Genomic DNA, 22,856 nt, shown 5'->3' on the forward strand with positions numbered 1-22,856 from the left:
CAATGGAGCTGGGTACTCGATTGTAACTCCGCCCCGTCAGGTGTTGCGATCCAGATACGACATTGGCAACGATGAGAATGGATGTCAGCTGGTTGTGAAGGAGGCGGACCGCTCCGTGTGTGCGGACGGAACGATGCTGAAGAGAGCAATCACTTTTCGTGGACAGACCCATCCCTTTGCACAACACACGCCAACTTCCAAAGATTCAGTTGCAGGAAACAGAGAAGGACTGAGCAGAAGTGCTGTCTGTTCGATGTTCTTGGCCCGTCAAAGTTTCTTCGAGTGCCAAGGCAGCAGATCTCCTTCACAGGTGCAGTCCAGCGTCCCGACATCATCTCAGCAATCAAATGGCCGTGAAGAAGGGTCCGTTGAAAGGGCCGCCACAGGAAAAGCCGCCATGATGTATGCAAAAGGCCTTGCGAATATCTGCGTCTCCGAAAGATTTTGACGAAGACGGCTTGAAGCACATGGCGTTAAAGTCGATTCCTAGAGACACTCCGGTCGAGAGGAATGGAGGAGAGGTCTACCAGCAACAGGTAAGATGAGTTACGTCTCACGGGACCTGAAGGCAAGCTGGGGGCTTGGCCAGACGATACGTTTCTCTCGATTGGTTCGCTGCTTCTGAAAGTGACATTTTCAGCTGACCGTGGCGAACCTCAGAATACCGCAGACCGACCGTGCTGCATTGATCCCTTCGAATTCGTTGACTCCAAGTCGTTGGCTCAAATGAAGTTGGTGAACTGCACTTCGTGGTGTCGCAGGATCTTTGATGTTGAGCAATCCGCGGACCGTTGGCCTTCGCGGCCTTGAGCGACGCGAGTACTGTGCGCCCCTCGTTCGGTCACTGACCTCGCGACTGTGCTRGCGAAGCGTTTACGGGCAAGACAGTGATGCAGTTCGCCTTCGTTCGTGGACCTCGCGATGCTGTCCACCACGGCTCGTATCCCGGCAGAACCTCACCTGGCGAGACGCCACGCGACCTTGTATGCTGGCGGGGCCTCACCGGGCGAGACGGTTGAAGAGAGAGGGATTGCTGAAGAGAAAGGGACTGCTTTCCACCATGGACTTGTATGCCGTCGGAGCCTTACCTGGCGAGACGGCAGTGACGACCGTCTCATTAGCCATGTTGGGGTGATGTGRTCGGTCGGCAAGGGGAATGCTGCCCACCGTAGGCTTTTATGCCGGCGGAGGCTTGCCGTCGCGATGCTGTCCACCATGGGCTTGGATGCCGGCGGAGACTTGCCGTCGCGATGCTGTCCACCATGGGCTTGGATGCTGGCGGAGGCTTGCCGTCGCGATGCTGTCCACCATTGGCTTGTATGGTGGCGGAGGCTTGCCGGGCGCCTTTGTTTGGCTCTCCCAATGCGATGCTGTCCACCATTGGCTTTTATGGTGGCGGAGGCTTGCCGGGCGCCTTCGTTTGGCTCTCCCAATGCGATGCTGTCCACCATTGGCTTTTATGGTGGCGGAGGCTCACCGGGCGAGGCGGCGATACGCTCCTCGTTCGTTCGAGAACCTCGCGATCGACGCTGTCTGCCATGTGGGCTTGATTGCTGGCGGAGGCTCACCTGGTGAGATGATGATGCTGTCCACCATTGGCTTGTATGCTGGCGGAGCCTCAAAGATCTCATGACCTCCACCACCGCCATCCGGAGAGATGGAACCCGCCGCCACTCATGTTGGGTGGCAGCGGTAATGCCAGCGGTGGTGTCGGTGGTGATGGCCGCGGTGATGTCGCGGTGGTGGCACGGTAATTTCGGCGATATTGCCAGTGGACGGCATTTCGATACTTGTGCAGATGTGCCGCCAGCTCGCCACCATGTAGATGGAGTCTATCCTGGTGCGTCTGCGAGCCTCACCTACCCCAGTGCCAAGAGATTGGGCGGACAACATGCAGAGGGAAACGGACTACTGAGAGGTCGACGCGCCGGTGGGTGCCGTGATGGCAGCGATACTCAGGTTGTGTCTTGGTGGCGACCACGGCGGGCGCGCGGCAGCGCTGCTGGGGGATGAGGCGTCGTGCTGCTGTTTGGACCCATCTTCCTCTCTCTGAGTGCAGGCGGTGATGCGGCGGTCGTGAGCTCGCGGAGTAGTATCCTTGGCCGGTCCAGCGGTGTGCGTAGGATTCGAGGCTGACAAGGGAGCAAGAGGATGGCGCCATTTGGGCGTAATGTGTTCATCGATTAAAGTCATCGAATAAGTGAACAGGGGAATGAGGTGAGTGGCTGGAGGAAGGAAAGATGCGCGACGGTGATGTGCAGACGGTGCTCGCCAACATCAAGAATTGGATGACAGTGAGTGACGAGGGTATCAGACGTCTCAATCTTTGTGGTCATAGCTATCCAAGCATGAGTCTTAGGATGGTAATGAGGATACGGGGCGTCGATGAGAGTATAAAATGAGTACCACCGATATGTTCTCGCGACGCRAAAAGAAAGTACAAGAAGCGGTGAGGCGTTCCTTTCGATGCTGCCATTATAACGTTCCCTCGAAGTCTGTTCCTTCGACGACTGGCCCTGTGAGCAAACTTGAACGCTGAAGGATTGAACATGTCGTACAACCGAAGCTTCTTACTGTCATTCTCATTGAACAGCTAGCTAGTCACAAGCAATGGCCTTGTGCTGTCTCCACACGGCATCTTATGCAAAATCCCTGCTTCAATCGTACAATCCCGTAATGTTGTACCTTCCGACCTGATTCGTCAAAAGAGAGGTGAACCAAATTGCATCTCCGGGTCCATAGTTGACCGCAATATCAACATAAGGAGGAATGTCTCCAAACACTCCATTAGCACCAGTCTGTGCAAAGCTATTCGGCAGTGCGACATAGCTGAACTCAAAAATGTTCGTGTCTAGACGTGACATAACATCAGTCGTAAAGGAGCTGATCCAGACTCCTCCATACTTGTCAATCGTGTCCTCCGAACCAAGAAGGGCAGTTTGGTTAGTGTGGTACAGGTTGATCTCGTGGGTCTTCATGTTGATTCTGCCAACTCCGTTCCCGACAAAAAGGGAGAAGTAAACATGTCCATCTCGCTCCGCGCGGATTACAGCTGGAAACTGTGCAAGCTCTGGTAGGGGATACTCGTTCACAGCCTTTGTCTTCGGATCAAACGTAAGAATCTTGTTTCCAACAAGCTCTGCAACATACACTACGCCGTCTGAAGCGACGAAGAGACCGAGAGGAAGGGCCAGGGGAGTAGGCACAGTGTAGGTAGTGAACTCTTGGGTAGCGTAGGAGAAGAACGAGTAGGTGTTGGCTGTCGTTGCCGTTACCCACATGCCATCCTTGGCAGTGTAGAGATCGTTAAAATTGAAGAGGTTACCGGCCGGATTAAAAGGTGTAACCTCGAAAATGTCGATCTTCTTAGTAGTCGGGTTGATTCTCACGAGCTGATTCCGGATTCCATTTCCAGCGTAGATGTTGCCATCAGCCCCTGTCCGAATAGCACAGCTCAATGCCGTGCGATCTGTAACAGACTTCAGAATCCCGGGAAGTTGAATAGGAGATGCGTCGAGAGGTGTCGTAAATGGAATGGGGTATTCATCGATGTGGCCTGTATGAGGATCGATCCGAAAAAATATATTGTCAAGAATTCCCTGCGTTGCAGTCGTTGTTAGCTGAACGTGCTTGGAAGACGAGCGACGGCTTCCAGCTTACTTGACCCCACAGGGCGCCGTCAGGTCCATGCTCCAAATCGCAAGGCCCAGTCAGCGGCGTGGGAAGATCGTAGAGGGTGAATCGTTCATCAACAGCTCGCTGTTCAACGACCGGAGCTGCTAGTAGCAAGGTGGCAAACGAGACGATGGTAGCAGCGATATACATCTTGGTGTTAGCTAGAGGGGTAACCAGGCATGACAGTTGAGGGCGAAGAAGGATTTTTATGAAAGAAGCGCCGCTCGTCCCGTGTGCTGCAGGCTTGGTGGCCGCGGTGGCTCGAAAGGCATAATCATAAAGCCGCTACAGTAGCATGGCTGAATTGCGGCAAATGCGGCAACAATATAGAGCAAGATGCACACTACCATTGCTAGAACCCCAATCAGAACCTGTACAATATGTACAAGGCAGTCGTCTGAGTATCACAAGGGTCCTCCCCGCCTTTTCACACCCCGCAAACCCCGCAAAAGTGACATACGCCACAAAAGCCTCGTGGAGAGATGGCATCTCATTGGAATCAACACCATCCCGACCCTTACCATCTGTAAAGCTTGTTGGTTCAGATGTGTAGATCATGGAAGCTTGGTRTTCTGCCATGGCTTGTTTATTCCCGGTCGGTGACATTCCCTTGCCGTCAAACATCAACTACATGATTTACAACCCTCCCTGGAGCCTAGATATCACCTCCAAACTCACATTCCATGAACAATGTTTCATTCGAGACGCCTTGCTACAGACTCTTGTAGGCAAATGTGAATGAGTCGGTCAATGGAATACGATTGAGACCATTGCATGATCACTAATCGAAGCGCCTTTAAACTTATCTAGCGGTGTGGCATTTGCCCTGTACATCTACGTGATGGTTTGTGTTTTCGGAGTACAAGCCCGTTCGTTGCGGGGCACATCACCAGTAACAACGCCATGCTACTCTCTAGTTCAAGACCATCCTGCCCTACCAGTAGTGGAGATATGGACCGTATGTGCCGTGGGTGTTTTGCCACCTCTTGTTGGCTTCCCTATAGGGTAGCTACTACGAAGCCACATTCCGGCAAGTTACGAATTGGCCATAGTGTAGAACTTGACCAATGGGTAACCGTCGACATTTCTTCGTATCCTCAGATGCAGCAGAACGGACATAAAATCGTTGACTCGCCCCATCCTCCCTTGCCTTCGATTTCTTCTTCATCGTCGATCCCAACACCTTCACAATGACCAAGACTTCTGTAGCTCTCCTTACCACCTTGCTCTCTTGCGTCGCAGCATACCCTGGCGTTGCCAACTTGGACGTCTTGCTCAAGCGCACTGAGCCCGCTGCACGCGATCCCCTGTTTCTCATCACCCGTCCAAACACTGGACTGCCACCGAGCGGCTTCAACGCGGCCGACCAATATGTAGACACTACAGACGGCGGTCCACACCGATTCATTGCGCCATCTGGTGGTGATGGTTAGTTTGGAAAGAGTTGACATCTGAAGAAAACAACCACTTATTTTGATATTTTGCACAGTACGCGGACAATGCCCTGGCTTGAACGCTGCAGCGAACCATGGATTCCTCAACCGCAACGGTATCACAACTATCACTCAAGGTTTGGCTGCCCTGTCTTCTGACCACCGATTGCACTACTGACCCAAGGCTTGCATAGCAATTGAGGGACTAGGACAAGCTTACAACATGGCACCCGATCTCGCAGCTTTCCTCGGAATTGTGGCTGTCGGCCTTAGTGGTGACCCACTGACCGAGACCTGGTCCATCGGACCTCCTTTCAAACCTTCGTTGCCCATTTTCCCTGCCCGTGGAATTTTGGGAACACACAACAAGTATGAGGGAGATGCTTCCATCGTGCGAGTAGGTTCGCCCCTATACCACCCAGAGTTAATCGTAAAGCTAATACATCCTCAGGGAGACGCCTACCTCCACAATGGCTCGCCTGGCATTTTCCAGATGAGGCAATTCGAAAGCGCGTATAATTTCGCCAAGAAATACGACAACAACTTCGGTCACGCCGCCTCTGCCGCACTGCTAGCAGGACTACAACACACGCTGGTCGATTGCAAACAACCCGTGAGTGCTGCTGAATGGTACCTTTGTCACGTGACCATTCCTGATTTCCTCACCCAGATACTATTTTTCTGCCCCCTTTTCTGGTCTCGTTGCCCCTGCTGCGCACGGTCTGGTCGTCGAATTGATGTCCAACCRCAGCGCCGAGAATCCCGGCGGTGAGCTGCCCACCGACATCTTGAAGTCCTTCTTCTCGGTGACTGGCGAGCCGGGAAGCTTTGTTTATACCCGCGGCCACGAGCGCATCCCCGTGAACTGGTACCGTCGCGCAACATTGGACGCGCACAATATTCCAGAGGTTAAACTGCATCCCATTCATTCCAAAATAGTGTCAAGCAGATATCCAAAGTTGTGCTTCGTGACTCCGCTCAACTTGAGAGTCTGGGAGGGGCATAGTTGTGATGGTGCCGAACCGGTTTGATGGAGGGATCCAACCGCGGGTGTGAGAGTCACGTGCGAACTTAGTGCCGTAGCAGTCAGGAGGAGGTCGATTGCAGCGGCAATAGCCTTCGCGACCCGTGGGAGGACGTCGTGCTCACCTGGACCTACGGCATATGAGTGAGTATTTGAGCGATGCTCAGRATGTGCCATCCTGCTGCGCATGTGACATGTGATCTGTTAACAAATCATATCCCGCGAAAGGATTGTGTGGCGATGCCTGTAAAGAAGTCCTGAAGTTATTGTTGGGCGGAGGAGCAATCTGGAGATGGATCTGTCTCTGCAGGTGCACCAGTCCCGGTCCAATGATCCATCACCTCACCTGAGACTTCGACAATAGATGATAGATGATGGTAGACGATGGCCGTGAGCGACCTCCGGTAAACAGATGTTTTCCAAGCTCCAACTTGAAAATGACAAGGATGCCCCCGCCAAGCTACGGAGTGGGGCGATCAATCACGCTGAAGAAGCACCGATCTGCRGAGCAACTCAGTATCTCACGATCACAACGTAGCTTTGGTTTCGTAGATAGAAACAACGTACGTTGCCTCGCCTCCCGCTACTCCGCCGAGTCCCAGCCAACAGTGTCGATTACAGCCATGTTCGGATCAAGCAAGACCTTCAGCGTGGATGACATCCCCGATCTTTCCGGGAAGACCATTCTAGTAACTGGTGGTACGTCCTTCACCTAGGGTACCCTAGTTCACGCTCTTGCTCATCGACCCGCAATAGGAAACTCTGGACTTGGCGCCGAGAGCTGCMTCCAGTTTGCTAAACATGGATCTCCACGAATCTTTCTGGCAGCTAGGAGTCGTGAAAAAGCGGAGCAAGCTATAGCCAACATCAAGGCCCAGGTCCCGGATGCCAACATCACATTCTTGTCAATGGATCTTGCAGATCTCGAATCTGTCAAGAAAGCAGCAGAACAATTCATCGCCGAATCCTCCCGCCTGGACATCCTCCTGAACAATGCAGGTATCTTAGGCTCTCCGCCAGGTCTCACCAAGGATGGGTTTGAGGTGACATTGGGAACAAATCACGTCGGACACGCCTTGTTAACGAAACTGCTTCTGCCTGTTCTCCAGGAAACTGCTCAGAATCCGGGATCCGAGGATGTCCGAATTGTCAATGTGAGCTCACGGGCCTACAAGTGGGCACCAAACGGCGGACTAGCKGTGGAATCCGCCTTGACCACCATGTCTGATGCCGGGATGTTCCAGCGATATGCTTACAGTAAGATTGCCAACATCTACTTTACCCAGGAGCTCGCCAAACGGTACCCAACTATCAAAAGCATGGTGATTCACCCTGGAGCGGTGGCTACCAATGTGTCGCATGATCTTCAGACCTCCAATCCCTGGATTCCAGCTTTCGTATGGTCTGTGGGAACGAAGTTGCTCCTCAATCCTGTGGCACGGGGAGCTTTGACCCAGTTGTGGGCATCATGTAGCCCGGATGCTCAGAGTGGCAAGTACTATGAGCCGGTGGGGAGGCTAGTTAATCTGACGGGGGCTGCAAGTGACGAGAGCAATGCGGCGAAGCTTTGGGAGTGGACGGAGTCGCAGCTACGAGAGAAGGGATTTTAGAAGGATGGAGAGATAAACTTTTGCGACAAACTGACGAGGGAATGATAGCTTCACGCAACACGGAACAATTCTATTGGTGTCATGAGTATAGTAATCAACCGCTCGTTTGCTATAGAGATCATACTAGCCTGAAGCTGCTAGACTTCTTTGACTCCCTTTCAGCACGGATAACAGCATCGGAACCCATCCATCCGTAAAGAAAGCATTCTCCGACTAGCTGGTGGTTAAGTCCTCGCTGCCGTAAAATGAAAGGCACCGTACTGCCCATCAGGAGAACGACCAAATCACCGCGCTGCACCTGCGAATGACCCAGGCCGGCGATGCCATCATCGCCACAGAATAGCCGGCGGGACTGCACCATGAGATACGCAGCCTGTAAATATCTGCCTGCATTTCCTTTCTTTGGGTCTCCAACGAGCAAAGCGGACAATCTCGATCGAAAGATGGAACGTCCAGCGCCGTCCCGCAGCATCCACTCCAGGAACTGACAAAAGTCATTCTCGTGCCGATTGCTACACGTGTCTGCTGATTCATACTCGGCCGTGATCCCTGCTGTCGCCGCGTGTGAGAGGGATCTCTTCAGGACCAAAAGATTGGCGGCGTTGGACTGAACCTGCATCTGCTCCCAGAACTCCACCAAGGCCTCGATGTTAGAGATGGAGAATCTGCCATCGCGATCCTCCCACTTCAGATGTGCTGGCGCCACAGTGACTCGGCCGATGATCCAGCCCTGGACAATTAACTCGTCGTTCTGTAACGAAGCAACCTCTGGYTGAGTGTGGATTGCATCGCCTACATAGGCAGGTACCGAGACAAGCGAAGATGTTGGGAAACAAGTCTGCTCGGACCAATTAGGCACCCAGGATGGCAAGCCAGGCCATGTCTCGACCTGCTCTCGCTCCAGTCCGTCAGTAACAGAAGGAAGCTCGGCATATGAAAGCATGACGACTTTTCGGGAGCTGCGGATGTGGTGATGCGCTACATCTATATAAACTCCAGTCGTTGTCTTGTTTTGATAATCCGGTACGATTTGAGCATGAGTCTGCATAGCTGAAAAGCTAAGCAGTGCATACACTTTGTCTCGGGGATCTGTCGCTCCGTAGTCTCTYCCCTCGTCCAGCAGATTGGGGGCGGAAGCTTGAGAGTTGAAGCGCTTCTGCCAAAGGATTACCGCATTTCGAAGTTGTTCAGAGCCTTCTCCGGTAGCTGTGCTGGACCAGCGGGCTTCTCTCAACCAATGAGCAGCAATGCCAATGATGTTCCAGGGTATGCTCTCGCATCCGATTTGGACGACGACCTCAGGCCCTGCGCAGACTTCTTGGATAACCCAGACTCGGGCGAACCACGGCCGACGAAAGATCTGCTCAATCGCTGTAGTGATGATATCGCCCAAGTCTGGGAGTCTCGGTACGTTGAGCATGCTCGCAAGTTCTCCCATGTTGTTCATGGCTAGGAGGGAGAATAGGGAAAGGTTTTGACAGTATTTACCAATCTCTGCAAGCCCTGCGAGTGCCAAAGGGGTGTGCTCGTCTTCTCCACCGAGCCAGAGAAGAACTTGCTTTGTGCCTGCATAAACCTGTCGCATTAGCTGGACTTGCTGACTTCGCTCTTGGAGGTCGTCTTGGTTGACACATATTGCATCCGCCCAGAGGCATCGAGTTTCCGTTTCGGACCGCAAGTGACGCAGAGCTTCGTCGAGATTTAGTGTGATTGCTACATGGCCCAGACTTCTTCCATCGGCATCTACGCAAGTCATGCTGGTATACCCGCTGCCCCAGCAGTATGACAATGCTTCATATCGGCCTTGAGCTTCGCTGAGTGGAACCATATGCAGACTGCCTCGGATGTCGTCATGTATAGAGCCAGGAAGCAGGTGAAGTAGGCGGATGGAGTTTGTGGTAGTAAAAGATGTATATGTGTACTGCGTGAGTCYCCGCAATGCTTCGCGCTTTTCGGCCTGCATATTTTCGACGATAGTGAGTAGTGCGAGGTGAATGGCTTGGGAGGAGTCACTCGAGTATGATGTTACCTAGGTAGTGAACAGCTTTTGGAGTACGGGCGTTGCCCACGAAGATGATGTGGCTACAAGTCGTCGTCAGAAGCCACCATGCATCCATAGCCTGCTTGAGACCCAGGTACCTCGCTGTTATTGGCCTTGACGTTCCATGGTGCCCATCGTTCGCTTCACTCTCCGAGATGGACCGGTGAGGAGCTGAGGTACGGTAGCCATCGCCTAGCGATTGACCAATCAAGGCAGCGCGGAGTGGGTTTTTCTTGAGCGAAGCGAGGTTGTATTTGATCCTGCGTACCCAGGGCCATTAATTCGGCCGAAGCGGAGCGTTAAACACAATCGAAACATACTATGGTGGCACCTCCCCAAAGCTATTAAGACTTTCTCAAAGTCGTCAATAATATTCTTTAAATGCAACGAGACGACGATACGACGATACGACGACACAATTCTTCACTAGAACCATTGCAAACTCTTTGGATTTAAAGGATTAAACACTCTACAGAGTCGCGATTTACTTGCTAGAGCCACTAGTACTGTGGATCCATTTGATTGCAATACGCTATGGCCCCGCTTACTCGATAAGACATGAACATAGCTCTCACACGATCATTTTTACTTTATGGACACGTGCACTTCTAATGGCTGCATGTTGGAGATTGAAACTCCAAGTGATAAAAGCAGTCGAGAGTACATGAGAAGGAGATAAAGACATCAAACCCAATATGAGTCGAAAGTCGCTAGCCATCATGGCGAAAGTGAACGATCAGCTTCCTGTTGGTATCCGAGGACGATCGTCAAAAGACTTCGCGGATCAATCCACGTCACCTGGAAGAGGAGCAATGGCGATGCTAACCAAGACGAGGATTGAAGCCGATCTTGTCCTTCATTGACACTCGAAACGAGTATAGATGGTCTGAGAGGTCCACACAAAAGGGCTTCAACCAATTCCAATTTCATTTTCAATTTTTGTATTTCATTGCAGATGCCTCCTTCTACATCGCACGCAAAAGAGTGACCTCAAGAATCGCAAAACTTGAAGGGTGCTGTTGAACGAGTGCTCGAACGCATGCGACGCCCAGGAAAGCCAGTACGGCACAAGAGCATGTCCAGTTGCGTGCCCTTTTGTCGGTAGCAGTGTCTTCTGGAAATATAACGATCCGACCTTTATGCCTTRCGGGAAGTGAGAATCTGCAAGGTGTGGCCAGTCCATTCCAGATGACTGCACGGCGCCTAGGATCCGCTGAGGCAGCCAGCACCAACGGGGTAAGTGGTGGTTATCGTGGAGTCATTCCAGGATACCGTCCCGTAGCGAGCGGCCAGAGAATCGACATCCGGGAAAGAGTTGTATTCGTCGACGGCCTCTTTGCAACTCTCTGGACAGTTGTAAACAACCACGCCGCCGTCTGGGGTCACGTTGGAGGAGACCGAGCGACTGTTAAACATGTCGGCGACGCACTTCTGGAGCACGGCTGGCGAGATACCGGCGTCCTCGTCCCATGGGGCGTGTTCTCCTCGTTTCTTGTTTTGGGTGGCAACAGCTGCAATCGCAGCACCTGCACCCACGACGGCAGCACCTGCCTGAACAGCCCCAGCGGCAGCCGAAACAGCGCCGGCAACGGCAGGAACAAGAAGAGGTGCTGGGCATGGCTGCATGTAGAGCGTAGCAGCAATGGCTGCGACAGTATGGGTGAGGTACTTCATGGTGGTCGTGGTTGATCTGCCGCTTTGCAAGAACTTGAGCGAAAAGGGGTTGGAATTTGAGATATCGAAAAGAAGATGGTGGAGCTGTTTCTTGAGCGTTCCTCTGCTGTAGATGCAGATTTGGGATGCTGGTGAGATGCTGGAAACTCTGTCGAGCTTGACGACTTTATAGTCTCTCTGCTCCTCGTGCCAAGTCATGGAAGAAACCAACACAAGGACAATTTAGCAAATAGCAACAACTCATCAAGTCACTGCCGCATCGCTTACATTGGATTGTCTGCTCAGCTGCGAGGCTCATGCCAACAAAGTCGACTCCAACGACTAAGGCTGCTCACCGTCTCGCCAACATGAATTGAGGAGTAAAGTTGCACCGTCTGACCAACAACTGATCAAACCCCTTTCAGAACAATTGGACCTATCGCTTCTCCCATTTCACGCTATGAATAGAAACCAATCACTTCGACATCGGTAGCGAGTTCGTGCGTCTTACCAACAGCTTTTCTGCCCTCATCAACTCATCAATGGTAGGATCCGTGGCTGACTGCATTTTGAGGGGATCCATTGCTCTGTGCGCCACGATCACGATGTGGGACTTCCCCAAGTGCCTCAATTCTCCTGCTCTAATTGAAGGGGCAATCTATTGTTACTGTGTCCTTGGCGAGAGACTGTTTGCTGCGCCATGACCACGACGGACGTCTTCCCCTGGTGCCTCACTTACTCTGATTCTGACCGAAGCGAAACATTCATTGATCGCTGGATTCCCATCAAATGAGTGCTCGCTTTGATAAGGTCTCAATGTGCATCTTTGGAGGCTGTCAGACACAGGATGACGATATCCGGAATCAAAGACTGTCATCAGCTCTGCTATCATAGACTCTCCCTGCTTGCTCATCTGAGCAAGGAGCCTGGACTAGACAACACCTTTTGTATCAACAGGGCTGGCCACCCCAGAAATGGCACATAGCCTCGCACGAAACCAATGATTTCCCCTCGTTTTGCAGTGAGTCTACCATCTGGATACAAAGAGATGTCGTCTAGTTCGTTATTATCGCCCTTGGTTGTGAAATGTTGCTCGATGGTACCGCCTGATCTGCAGTTACGAGTGAGCTTCCGTTGGACAATCTAATTTGATCGAACCTCCGTACTCATTGATGTCCCAGCTTGTCCTAATTACCCGATGGACCATTGGAAGAGGTTGATCTTTGAACCACAGGACTGGTATGTCGCCCGCAGCTACAATTTCGGTCCGGTTCCAAAGGACTAGTATGTCTCCGCGTTGAAACGCGGGTTCCATGGAGCCTGAGAGGAGATAAGTTGGAAGACGACGAGTGAATTGTCGAAAGCCCCTACCTGAGGCAACGACCATCAGCGGTGTCGAACAGGCCGTTAGGAAACAAAGGACTTTCCAACATAGGAGCACCATGATGAGCGCCTGAGCTACGGACAAGAGCTCTCGCAGGAGCATGGGTATTGATTTCCGCATGATGGATTGTCATGTGGAGCACGATGTACTGTTGGAGAAAGAGAGAAGGCGATGATCAAGGTCAGAGACACACGCACACACTTGCGTTAACGCATGACTTTAACATCGTAAGCTGGCATGCATGTAGTACGAAGCTCTCTGTGCTATTAAAATTCGTGAATTGTTGTTGGTGAAAGATGTGTATTCCTGGACTGTGAACACTGCCAAGCTCCTGCCAAGGTTTACTATCCCTTTTCGTGCCTTTTAAGCGTGGCATGTGAAGATGACAGTCAGATGCCCTAACTCTGAAGTTTGGAGAAGGAGTTGGATTCTTGAAATGTCGGCTGTCGCGAGGCTCAAGACATAACTCCCCTCTTCCCCTCTTTTCAAACATTGGCGAAGCTTGATTGGAAAGGACTCTTCTGGACCGCCATGCCGAGCTTCCTAACCAATGAGTTTAAATAAAACATCGAAGCCCGCAACGCGGATAACAAGCACGGAGTGATCCTAAGGTCCCCCAATAAACGAGATGCTTTACGCGCTCGGGTATGGTACATACTCCGTTGTCCTTGTTGCTCTGTCGCTCGTTCCTCGCCAAATCGTTGCATGTCAGGATTTCGGCTCGCTGGTATTCTGGCATATGTAGAGGTACTTCTTGTCATACTCCTATAAATAGTCCAAGGTACAAAAAAACCGTGATAAAAACTACCGCACAGAATCCTCAAAGCCTTCTTGCAGCATCTCCAATTAGCCGCCTAGACGCTAGTTGCCTCCGATATGCATAATTGGCCAAGTAAGCGAGATGTTGTGTACACTTCAAGCGCAATTCTCAACATTGCGTCTTTGCCATCTGCCATTTTGGAACCGAGTACAGCAGAAATCCCCATGTCCACGTGGATCCGATCGCGGCACGAACTTTGGGCGTCAGCTTCGGGCTTAGATTCCTTCTTGCTAGGGACACCACAGCATCCTCCAAGATGATGACGCCAAATTGAGCACAGAACCAAGCTATGTCGGCCCACCAGCCGCATTKGAATCCCAAGCTCCAGGTGGTCAAGCCATGCACGACGCCGGAAAGCAGGAATACTAGAAACGGAATGAGCGTCCTGCCCGCAGTCCCGCGTGATCCAACGCCAAATGCACGGAGAAGAGAGGACGAGAGACCAACAAGTGTACGCTGCACAAGCTTGTGCCAGAATTTGGCCCAAAAGTCTCGAACAGAAGTCGTATCCACGATGGATCCCCAAAGATCTGGCCATTCCTCCGGGCTGTCCAAGCCGAGGACGCTGACGAAGAGCAGTGCGAAGAGTGAGTGGAAGATACTGTCTAGCATGTAGGTGCCTAGGACAAAATCGGTAACCAGGATGAGACGCGCGATAAAATCGCTTAGCAATTGTTGGAGGGTATAGCTGAAGAAACTGAGATCTGACTGCCATGCCTGTATGGCCACCGAGAGGACAGGTACCGTGATCGCCATAAGGGCATTGMTGTAGGTCCAGAAGAGGCCTGCCAACAGACTGGCCTTTATGAGGTGCTTGTTCCGGAATTGTGGGCGCTGGCTCTCACCACCGCTGTGCTCTTTCTGTCGAGGAACTTGCTGGGGGTCTGCGATAAGTGCTGTTCTTCTGACGTTGAAAAGCATCTTATACGCTGCATGCAATCTTGATAGTGGCCCGTTCCCCGAAACGATATGGTTCTCTACCAATAGTAGCTCCGTCAAGTGCAAAAGCCAGATGATTATGAAGAGGCCGACCAGACTAGCGAGGGGCGAAGCTTCGCCTATGTTGAACAGGAGGCCTCTCAATGCCTCGATGCCGGTATACCAGATCGCTCCCAGGAGCAATACACGCAAGGACGGCGAGGAGGCCTGGAGAGCACCGATGCCAAGAATCGAGATTATCAGAAATTCCGTGGCCAATCCGGCCATTGCGTGGGAAGACATCGTTCTGCTTTGCTGTGGAGGTGAGTGTTTGTTGAGAACTTGGCGTAAAAGCGGTTTTAGATTGTCTCCTTCGACTATTCTAATCTCATTCTTCTATTGTTGTACCTCACTGGCAAACGATTATTTTTGGAGCCTTGGAACCTTGGCAACAGATGCTCTCTTGATTGACCGAGTTCAGCCACCCAACACAGCGTACCCTTCAGCCCCGAGTGTGATGTTGCATGTTGTTGCAATTCTACGCTAAAACACCAACAGATCCTCCTCGGTACATGTGTCACACGTGGTAAGAAGCATGTTGTCAGCGCTAGCTCTCGCTTATGGCGCAATGGCTATTTCCTAAGCCGGCTCATGTTGTTCGCTCGACGGTATTCAACACAAGTCGAAGAACTGCATTTGATTTTCTTAACCTGTTACAGCTACACGCTTTCAACTCTGGTTTGCATCTTCCCTTTCTTGCCACAATGTCTTCAGAGCCATTGAGGAATTGCCATCAGGATACCGCCAAGCACGTTTCCAAGGACAGCAACGAGCAGATGGAGCCTATTGCAATCGTTGGTATGGCAGTAAGACTTCCTGGTGGCATCAACAACCCACAAGAACTGTGGGAGTTCTTGATCCAGAAGAGAGACGCACGAGGACCTATACCTCAGAATCGCTACCATGGCGACGCTTTCTTCGACCCCGTTAGCAAGCCTGGGAGTTGTCCAGTAAACGCTGGATACTTTCTGGACCAGGATCTTGAACTATTCGATGCTGCTGCATTTCCATTATCCATACCAGAGATTGAAGTCCTTGATCCGGTCCAGAGGCAGCTACTTGAGATAGTGCGCGAATGCCTAGAGAGTGCCGGCGAAACTGGACAGTCGGGCAGAGATGTTGGATGCTTCGTCGGTACCTTTGGTGAAGATTGGCAAGACTTGCGAAGAAAAGATACACAAGATTTTGGTGCGCATAGAATGACAGGATCTTCCGACTTTGCTGCCAGCAATCGCATATCGTATGTCTACGACTTTCGTGGACCGAGGTGAGTCTCGCAACATGCAATCTCTCCACTGGTAGCTATATGTTGACATCTCGCAAGCGTCACAACTCGTACAGCGTGTTCCGCATCGTTGATTGCGCTACACTCTGCTTGCCAGGCTCTCTATCAAAACGATTGCTCTTCCGCCGTTGTCGCCAGTGCCAATATCATCATCTCACCTACCAACACATCCGGACTTGGTGAGGTCGGCGCGCTCTCTCCTGATGCATCTTGCAAGACGTTCGATGCAAACGCAAATGGTTATGCTCGTGCTGAAGGCGTGGCAGCTCTATATATCAAAAAGCTTAGCGACGCAATCGCCTGCAATGATCCTATCCGCGCAGTGATAAGGGCCACAGCTTCAAATTCGGATGGAAGGGGCTCCTCGTTCTCAAATCCAAACCCAGACGCCCACGAGGCACTCATCAGGACGGCATATCATAAAGCTGGTCTTTCACCTGCAGAAACTGGATTTGTGGAACTCCATGGGACAGGAACCCTGGTGGGAGATCCGATTGAAGCTGGTGCTGTTGCCAAAGTCTTTGGGACGAGTGGTACATACATTGGATCAATCAAGCCAAACATCGGGCACTCCGAAGGCGCCTCTGGAATAATCAGTGTTATCAAAGGCGTTCTTGCTCTGGAGAATCTGACAGTACCGCCAAACATCAAGTTTCGAACTCCAAGTCCGAAGATACCATTCCATGAAGCTAAATTAATGGTACCGACGGATCCTTTACCTTGGCCAAAGGACAAGAAAGAGAGAGTCAGTATCAACTCTTTCGGTCTCGGCGGCTCGAATGCACATGTCATCATAGACTCGGCACAATCGATGGGCATCAGAGAGAGAATATCCGCGCCCGCTGCGATTGATACTCCTCAACTTCTTGTGCTCTCAGCAGACCACCCAAGCTCCCTCGAAAACGTGTTTCGTGGCTGCTCAACATACCTTCAGAAGCACAGATCCAATGCTGAGAACCTGCTGTTCACTCTCAACACGAGGAGAGAACATCGCCAACATCGATGCTTCTCTATACTACACGATACGCAGTTATTGCCTGTTTCGAAGCCCATGGCGGCTTGCGAAGACCCGGAAATTGTGTTCGTCTTCACCGGACAGGGCGCACAGTATTTTGGGATGGCCAAGGAGCTTGCGACACTCTCTTGTGAATTCGCTGAAGATTTGCAACAGCTAGACAACGCCTTGTCCAGCCTTGCACATCCTCCCTCCTGGTCCATCAAAGGTAAGCCACATAGTAATTGCTGAGTCAAAGACTACGTGTYGTTGACCATGAATATAGATCTGATAATGCATCCTCGCAAAGACCTTGAACTGGGAGGTGTCATGGCCCAGCCTCTTTGTACAGCGATTCAGATAGCACTGGTCAATCGACTACGTGCATTGGGCGTTCAGCCGAATGTCATCGTCGGACACTCCAGCGGTGAAATCGCCGCAGCATACGCAGCTGGAATAGTCTCAATGCACGACGCGATGGCGTTATCCTATCATCGTGGCCAAAGCCTCCCAGCAAGTTCACGAAAGGGAGGGATGGTAGCAGTAGGAATGGGAAAGACTGACGTTCAGTCCTTCCTCCGGCCCGGCGTAACTATTGGATGTGAGAACAGTCCTTCCAACGTCACTCTTTCTGGAGACGCGGAGGTCTTGCAGCAAGTTGTCCTGGAATTGAAGAGGTTAAGCCCGGCAACTTTTGTGCGCGTTCTGGATGTGGATATGGCATATCATTCTTGTAAGTCGAGCGCGGATCTGAAAGAACTGCGACGAGGACTGACTTTATGTAGACCATATGAGGGAAGTTTCCAGTGTGTATTCAAAGGCACTAGAGGGACTTTCTTTCTGTCGTCCGGGTGTTCCGTACTTCTCCACAGCCTACGGACGCTGGCTGGACACGAACGAAATTCTCGATACGGATTACTGGAAGACGAACCTAGAATCCCCGGTTCTTTTCAATACTGCGATTCATGGCATCCTCAAGAAGACCAAAAATCAACTCATCTTCCTCGAAATCGGGCCGCATTCGGCTCTAAAGGGACCTCTGCGTCAATGTTTCCAGAGTTCCTCGCAAAAGCCACAACCCTTGTACATCCCAACCTTGGTCCGAGGCCAGAATGCATATGTATCTTTGCTTACAACATTGGGAATGCTGCATTGTGCGGGCGTTAAGATCGATCTGCACGCTTTGTCGCCAGCCGGAAAAGTATTACATGATCTGCCATCGTATCCATTTCACCGCGAGCTCATCTCGAAAGAAAGTCGTATCTCGAAGGCGTGGAGATTCCGAAGACACAGCCGCCACAATCTTCTTGGAACGCCTATCCTAGAGAACAATGATCTCGAGCCAGCATGGCGGAACGTCTTGCGGCCTACAGACGTGCCGTGGATCTGCGATCATCAGATTGGCCCGGATATCATCTTTCCTGCGGCTGCATACATTGCAATGGTATCCGAGGCAATCCGACAGGTAACCAATTCCAAAGAATGTACAGTCTTGCGTGTATCAATCTTGGCTGCAATGATTCTGCACGACGGTCGAGCAACTGAAATAGTCACTAGCCTCAGACCACATCGTTGGACTGAGACGCAACTTTCGAGAGGTTACGATTTCACAATCTCATCTCTAGCCCACGATACCTGGGTGACGCACTGCCGTGGTCACGTCAAGCCAACCGAGGAAGAGCTCGCGAGTTCCAAGGACTTTGTCAGTTTTCCACGACACGTCAAATCTCGGCAGTGGTATGACGCTCTCAGAAGATGTGGACTCGACTATGGACTGGCGTTCGCCGGCCTTACGGACATCACCTGCTCAGTAGATGAAGCCTCTGCTTGCGCCGTGGTATCGATGGACAGATGTCTATCTGAGYCATCCTATTCTATCCATCCGACTCTGCTCGATGAAGCGTTGCAGCTTCTGAGCGTCGCTGATGCTAGAGGACATCCCCGTGCGATTTCAGGAACACACATACCAACATACATCGAGAAGCTTTCTCTCAAGCCAACGGCATCCACTTTGTCAATTCGAGCCGATGCTGATCCTTCTGGGGGTATGAGTGGATCGATGACTGGGTGGTCGGATGGCCAGATTGTTCTGAGTGGTCATGGTATTCAGATGTCCAAGTTGGAGGACCTGCAGGTCGACCCCAGCACGGAATCACAATCTGGCGCTCGGATTCATTACTTACCACTTCTTCGATTCTTGGACCCGACTGTGTTGTTGAGAGCCGATAGCGATACTCAAACATCGAGCTACAGGTCCTTTCTCCGACTGTTCACGCACGAATTTCCTCGATGCAACATCCTTGAGATTCTGGGAGGGGAAAGCTCAATTACCGGAAGCTTCATCGGAAACTCATACTCCGACTCTGGAGAACGCATGTTTGCTTCCTATACACTGGCAAGCACGGAAGACATGATTCTGGCAGCAGCTAGAGCGAAATTCGATCGCTCTCCTGGGGTGAAATTTGTCATGTTCGACGCACCACAACATGCCCCAGAGCAAGACTTACTTCCAGGCTCCTACGACCTCATCATTGCACACAATCTGATTGAGTCATCTCCAAAGTTGAAGCGTCTTCGGCAGCTTTTAAAGCCGTGCGGCTATCTGCTGTTAGATGAATGTCTCGCGGCAATGCAAGTCGATTCCCCCGTCGAGACAGAGGAATCCGAGTTGGGGGTATTCGAATCAGATTGCACGACGATCAAGTCTTGTAAAACCCCTGAACGCTGGACCGATGCCTGGCAACAAGCTGGCCTCAGCAGACAATTAGTCTCCGGAAGTTCTGCGGGGCGCAATCTGGTAGTCGCGCAACCCGATGCCATGGAAAATCTCAATTTAAAACAAGTAACACTACTTGTTCCTCTGAAGATTTCGTCCACGGTGACCAAAATCGTGAGAATCTTGTCAGAGAATGGCATTCTGGTGGAACTTTGCACACTGGACGACGTCCCACCCGTGGCATCCATCGTCGTTTCACTTCTTGAAATCGATGACCCCTTTCTTTACGACATCAACCCGCAAGCTTTCCGGCAGCTGACCACATTTCTATCAGCATTGACGCCACAGCAACAGTTGATCTGGCTGACTCGATCTACCGATCCTCGATATTCTCTGGTTCATGGTTTGGCTAGGAATGTCAGGTTCGAACTTGGACTGGACTTTGCGACATTGAAGGTCGATGCTACGAACGATTCATTCTTGGACATCTTGCCCTTGTTTCTCAAGAAGTACAGGCACGGGGTCGTAAGATCAGACGCTATAGATTTTGAGTATGTTTACATGGACGGCATTATCCAAGTTGGACGTTTCCATTGGTACTCGATTCCATCTGCCCTCTCCCGGCCAGCGCCCTCCACGACCGGGGCAAGACTCAATGTCGGCAGAAAGGGGTTGTTGCRGAGCTTGGCGTGGATCTCAGATTCGCCTGAGGAAGAGTTGAGCGATAATATGGTAGAGGTCGAGATTGCGGCTGTCGGCATGAACTTCAAGGTAGGTGATGCGACATACCCTTCCAGCAGCTTGCGACTGATCAATGCAGGATGTACTTGTCGCAATGGGCGTGGTATCGAGTTCCACWCTCGGTATCGAGGCCTCAGGCACCATTATCCGAGTTGGAGATGCTGTGCACGATCTACGACTCGGCGACCGTGTGGCGATTGCCTATAATGGCTGCTTCAAAACTCGCATCACTGTGCCAAGATTGAACTGTATTAGCATTCCGGACGGAGTGTCTTTCGACGACGCAGCTACCGTGTACGGCGTTTACTGCACCTCGCTCCTTTCTCTGATGCATATCGCCAGAATCTCCGCCAAGTCTTCTGTCCTTATCCATTCAGCATGTGGTGGAATTGGCCTCTCCGCTATACAGCTATGTCGCTCTGTTGGAGCCGAGATCTACGCGACAGTCGGCAGTAACAGGAAACGGAAGCATCTCCAAGATGCATGGAACATTCCCGCTGATAACATATTCAGTTCCCGCGACAGGACCTTCCACCGAGATCTGATGGCACGCACCAACAACCGCGGTGTTGATGTCGTATTCAACTCTCTCTCCGGAGAGCTTTTGCATGCCTCATGGGAGTGCGTTGCAGACTTTGGAATGATGGTTGAACTAGGCAGACGAGATATCCAGGAGCACGGAAACCTGGACATGAGCAGATTCAGTAACAATCGTGGATATCATGCCGTTGACTATGCGCAAATCTTAGACCACAGGCCAGAGCTGAATCAGAGGTACAAAAAAGGTTACGCCTACAGTCCAGCTTTGGCAAATGCTAACAGGAACTTAGCTTGATGCAAGAAGTATCTGACCTCCTCCACGGGAAAAAGATCTCCCCGGTCGCCCCATTGACAGCATTCGAAGCAGACGATATAGAAGATTGCTTTCGATTCTTCCAGAGGGGTGAACATATTGGTAAAGTCGTGGTGCATATGCCGAATTCCGTTCACGACCTCAAAATCTCGGACTCCGTGAGACAAAAGACAAAATTTGATCCCGATGTTGCCTACCTACTCGTTGGTGGCCTTGGAGGGCTCGGTCGTGCCGTCTCTGTCTGGATGGCCGAGCGAGGGGCCAGACATTTGGTATACCTCTCACGATCAGAGCTGTCTTCAGCAAAGTTGGATGTCTTGCAAGAATTATCTGCAATGGGTTGCACGTATCAGGTCTTCCACGGAAGTGCAACGAATGCCGCCGATGTTGAAAAGGCAGTTCGCGAAAGTAGCAGACCGATACGAGGCGTTTTGCAAATGGCTGCGGCTTTGAAGGTACATCTTCCCGACTGAACTATTATTTGATCTTCGTCTAACCAGTATAATCAGGACAAGAACATCTCCCACATGACCCATGCCGACTGGCAATCCGGAATCTCCCCCAAAGTCAAGGGCACACTCAACATCCACCACTGCCTATTGCAGTCTCCTCTTGACTTCTTTGTCATGTTCTCCTCCCATGTCGGACTTCATGGCTGGTACGGACAAGCCAACTATGCAGCGGGCAATGCCTATCAAGATGACTTTGTCCAATATCGGCACTCGCAAGGACTCGCAGCTTCTGTGCTGGACATAGGACCAGTAGAGGATATTGGAATGACATCAGAAAACCCCGAGCTCGCGCGACGACTGAGGAGTACGCTTGAATTCTTACCCGAAAAGGATTTCTTCGAGGCGCTGGAATTGGCAATCGCACAATCACATCCAGGCGATTTGGGCGGTCAGATTGTGTCTGGCCTGAAACCTACCGTCTCCTCGACCGATGCCAATAGCAATCTACCGTGGGCTAATGATGCCCGGTTTCTGGTCTATCGAAGCCTGGAAGAAGATGTAAACGGCACAAGTTCTTCATCTCCATCATCCAACCCTCTTTCGGAATTCCTCACTTCCTGTTCGCGCGATCCGTCCATCCTGGCAACAGAGACAGCCTGCACAACATTGTCTCGGGAACTACTGTTGAGGATCTGCTTATTCCTTGTAATTGGCGAAGAAGAACAAGAAAAGCTGTTGAACACCACCTCGTCGGATCTATCGCTATCAAATTTGGGAGTGGATTCATTGGTTGCTATTGAAATCCGGACTTGGTGGAGGCAGAAGTTGGGGGCTGAAGTCACGGTTCTACAGATCTTAGACTGTGGTAACATGAAGAGATTGGGCGAGTTTGCGGTGGGCTCGTTGAAGGAGAGATTCTACAAGACGGGTCGTCAAGGAAGCGAAGTTGGCTAGGCATTCGGCATATCGTTGAGAATATCACGGAGGAGAGTGATAGACAGTACTCAATGGTTGATCGACTCTAGAAGGCGCACTCGTGATTGTCTGCTCACGATCGTTATGGGCTTTTCTATCGGTGAGCTACTTGATCCTATTCCGCCGCCTTCTACTTATCCTCGCTCTAAATGCGGTTGTGATGATGGGGAGATCGAGCTTCTTAGAATAGTGGTGGGGGTGGAAATAGGGCCTTGGAAGGCG

At 51.4% G+C, this 22,856-nt stretch overlaps 7 protein-coding genes; 3 read left to right on the forward strand and 4 right to left on the reverse strand.

Annotated features, from left to right (window-relative positions):
- Positions 1–2,657: 2,657 nt before the first annotated feature.
- RCC_12118 (uncharacterized protein) lies at positions 2,658–3,825 on the reverse strand (the record flags this gene model as incomplete). XM_023766404.1 has 2 exons in its annotated part: positions 2,658–3,599; positions 3,661–3,825. 2 exons carry the CDS (start codon positions 3,823–3,825, stop codon positions 2,658–2,660), a joined length of 1,107 nt encoding a protein of 368 aa, XP_023622172.1.
- A 1,040-nt stretch (positions 3,826–4,865) lies between these two features.
- RCC_01140 (uncharacterized protein) lies at positions 4,866–6,276 on the forward strand (the record flags this gene model as incomplete). XM_023766405.1 has 5 exons in its annotated part: positions 4,866–5,103; positions 5,303–5,505; positions 5,560–5,738; positions 5,860–6,016; positions 6,184–6,276. 5 exons carry the CDS (start codon positions 4,866–4,868, stop codon positions 6,274–6,276), a joined length of 870 nt encoding a protein of 289 aa, XP_023622173.1.
- A 479-nt stretch (positions 6,277–6,755) lies between these two features.
- Positions 6,756–7,742, forward strand: RCC_01141 (related to retinol dehydrogenase 12; the record flags this gene model as incomplete). XM_023766406.1 has 2 exons in its annotated part: positions 6,756–6,831; positions 6,889–7,742. The coding sequence occupies 2 exons, from the start codon at positions 6,756–6,758 to the stop codon at positions 7,740–7,742; spliced, it is 930 nt and encodes a 309-aa protein (XP_023622174.1).
- A 118-nt stretch (positions 7,743–7,860) lies between these two features.
- On the reverse strand, positions 7,861–9,705 carry RCC_01142 (uncharacterized protein; the record flags this gene model as incomplete). The annotated part of the gene is made up of 1 exon (XM_023766407.1): positions 7,861–9,705. The coding sequence occupies one exon, from the start codon at positions 9,703–9,705 to the stop codon at positions 7,861–7,863; it is 1,845 nt and encodes a 614-aa protein (XP_023622175.1).
- A 1,281-nt stretch (positions 9,706–10,986) lies between these two features.
- RCC_01143 (uncharacterized protein) lies at positions 10,987–11,457 on the reverse strand (the record flags this gene model as incomplete). Its single annotated transcript, XM_023766408.1, has 1 exon — positions 10,987–11,457. The coding sequence occupies one exon, from the start codon at positions 11,455–11,457 to the stop codon at positions 10,987–10,989; it is 471 nt and encodes a 156-aa protein (XP_023622176.1).
- Positions 11,458–13,748: 2,291 nt separating this feature from the next.
- Positions 13,749–14,861, reverse strand: RCC_01144 (uncharacterized protein; the record flags this gene model as incomplete). Its single annotated transcript, XM_023766409.1, has 1 exon — positions 13,749–14,861. The coding sequence occupies one exon, from the start codon at positions 14,859–14,861 to the stop codon at positions 13,749–13,751; it is 1,113 nt and encodes a 370-aa protein (XP_023622177.1).
- A 461-nt stretch (positions 14,862–15,322) lies between these two features.
- Positions 15,323–22,613, forward strand: RCC_12047 (related to polyketide synthase modules and related proteins; the record flags this gene model as incomplete). XM_023766410.1 has 7 exons in its annotated part: positions 15,323–15,885; positions 15,943–17,126; positions 17,184–17,630; positions 17,683–20,384; positions 20,434–21,128; positions 21,185–21,662; positions 21,717–22,613. 7 exons carry the CDS (start codon positions 15,323–15,325, stop codon positions 22,611–22,613), a joined length of 6,966 nt encoding a protein of 2,321 aa, XP_023622178.1.
- Positions 22,614–22,856: the final 243 nt, after the last annotated feature.

This window comes from Ramularia collo-cygni, assembly GCF_900074925.1.
Source record: "Ramularia collo-cygni strain URUG2 genome assembly, contig: RCC_scaffold01, whole genome shotgun sequence".
NCBI lineage: Eukaryota > Fungi > Ascomycota > Dothideomycetes > Mycosphaerellales > Mycosphaerellaceae > Ramularia > Ramularia collo-cygni.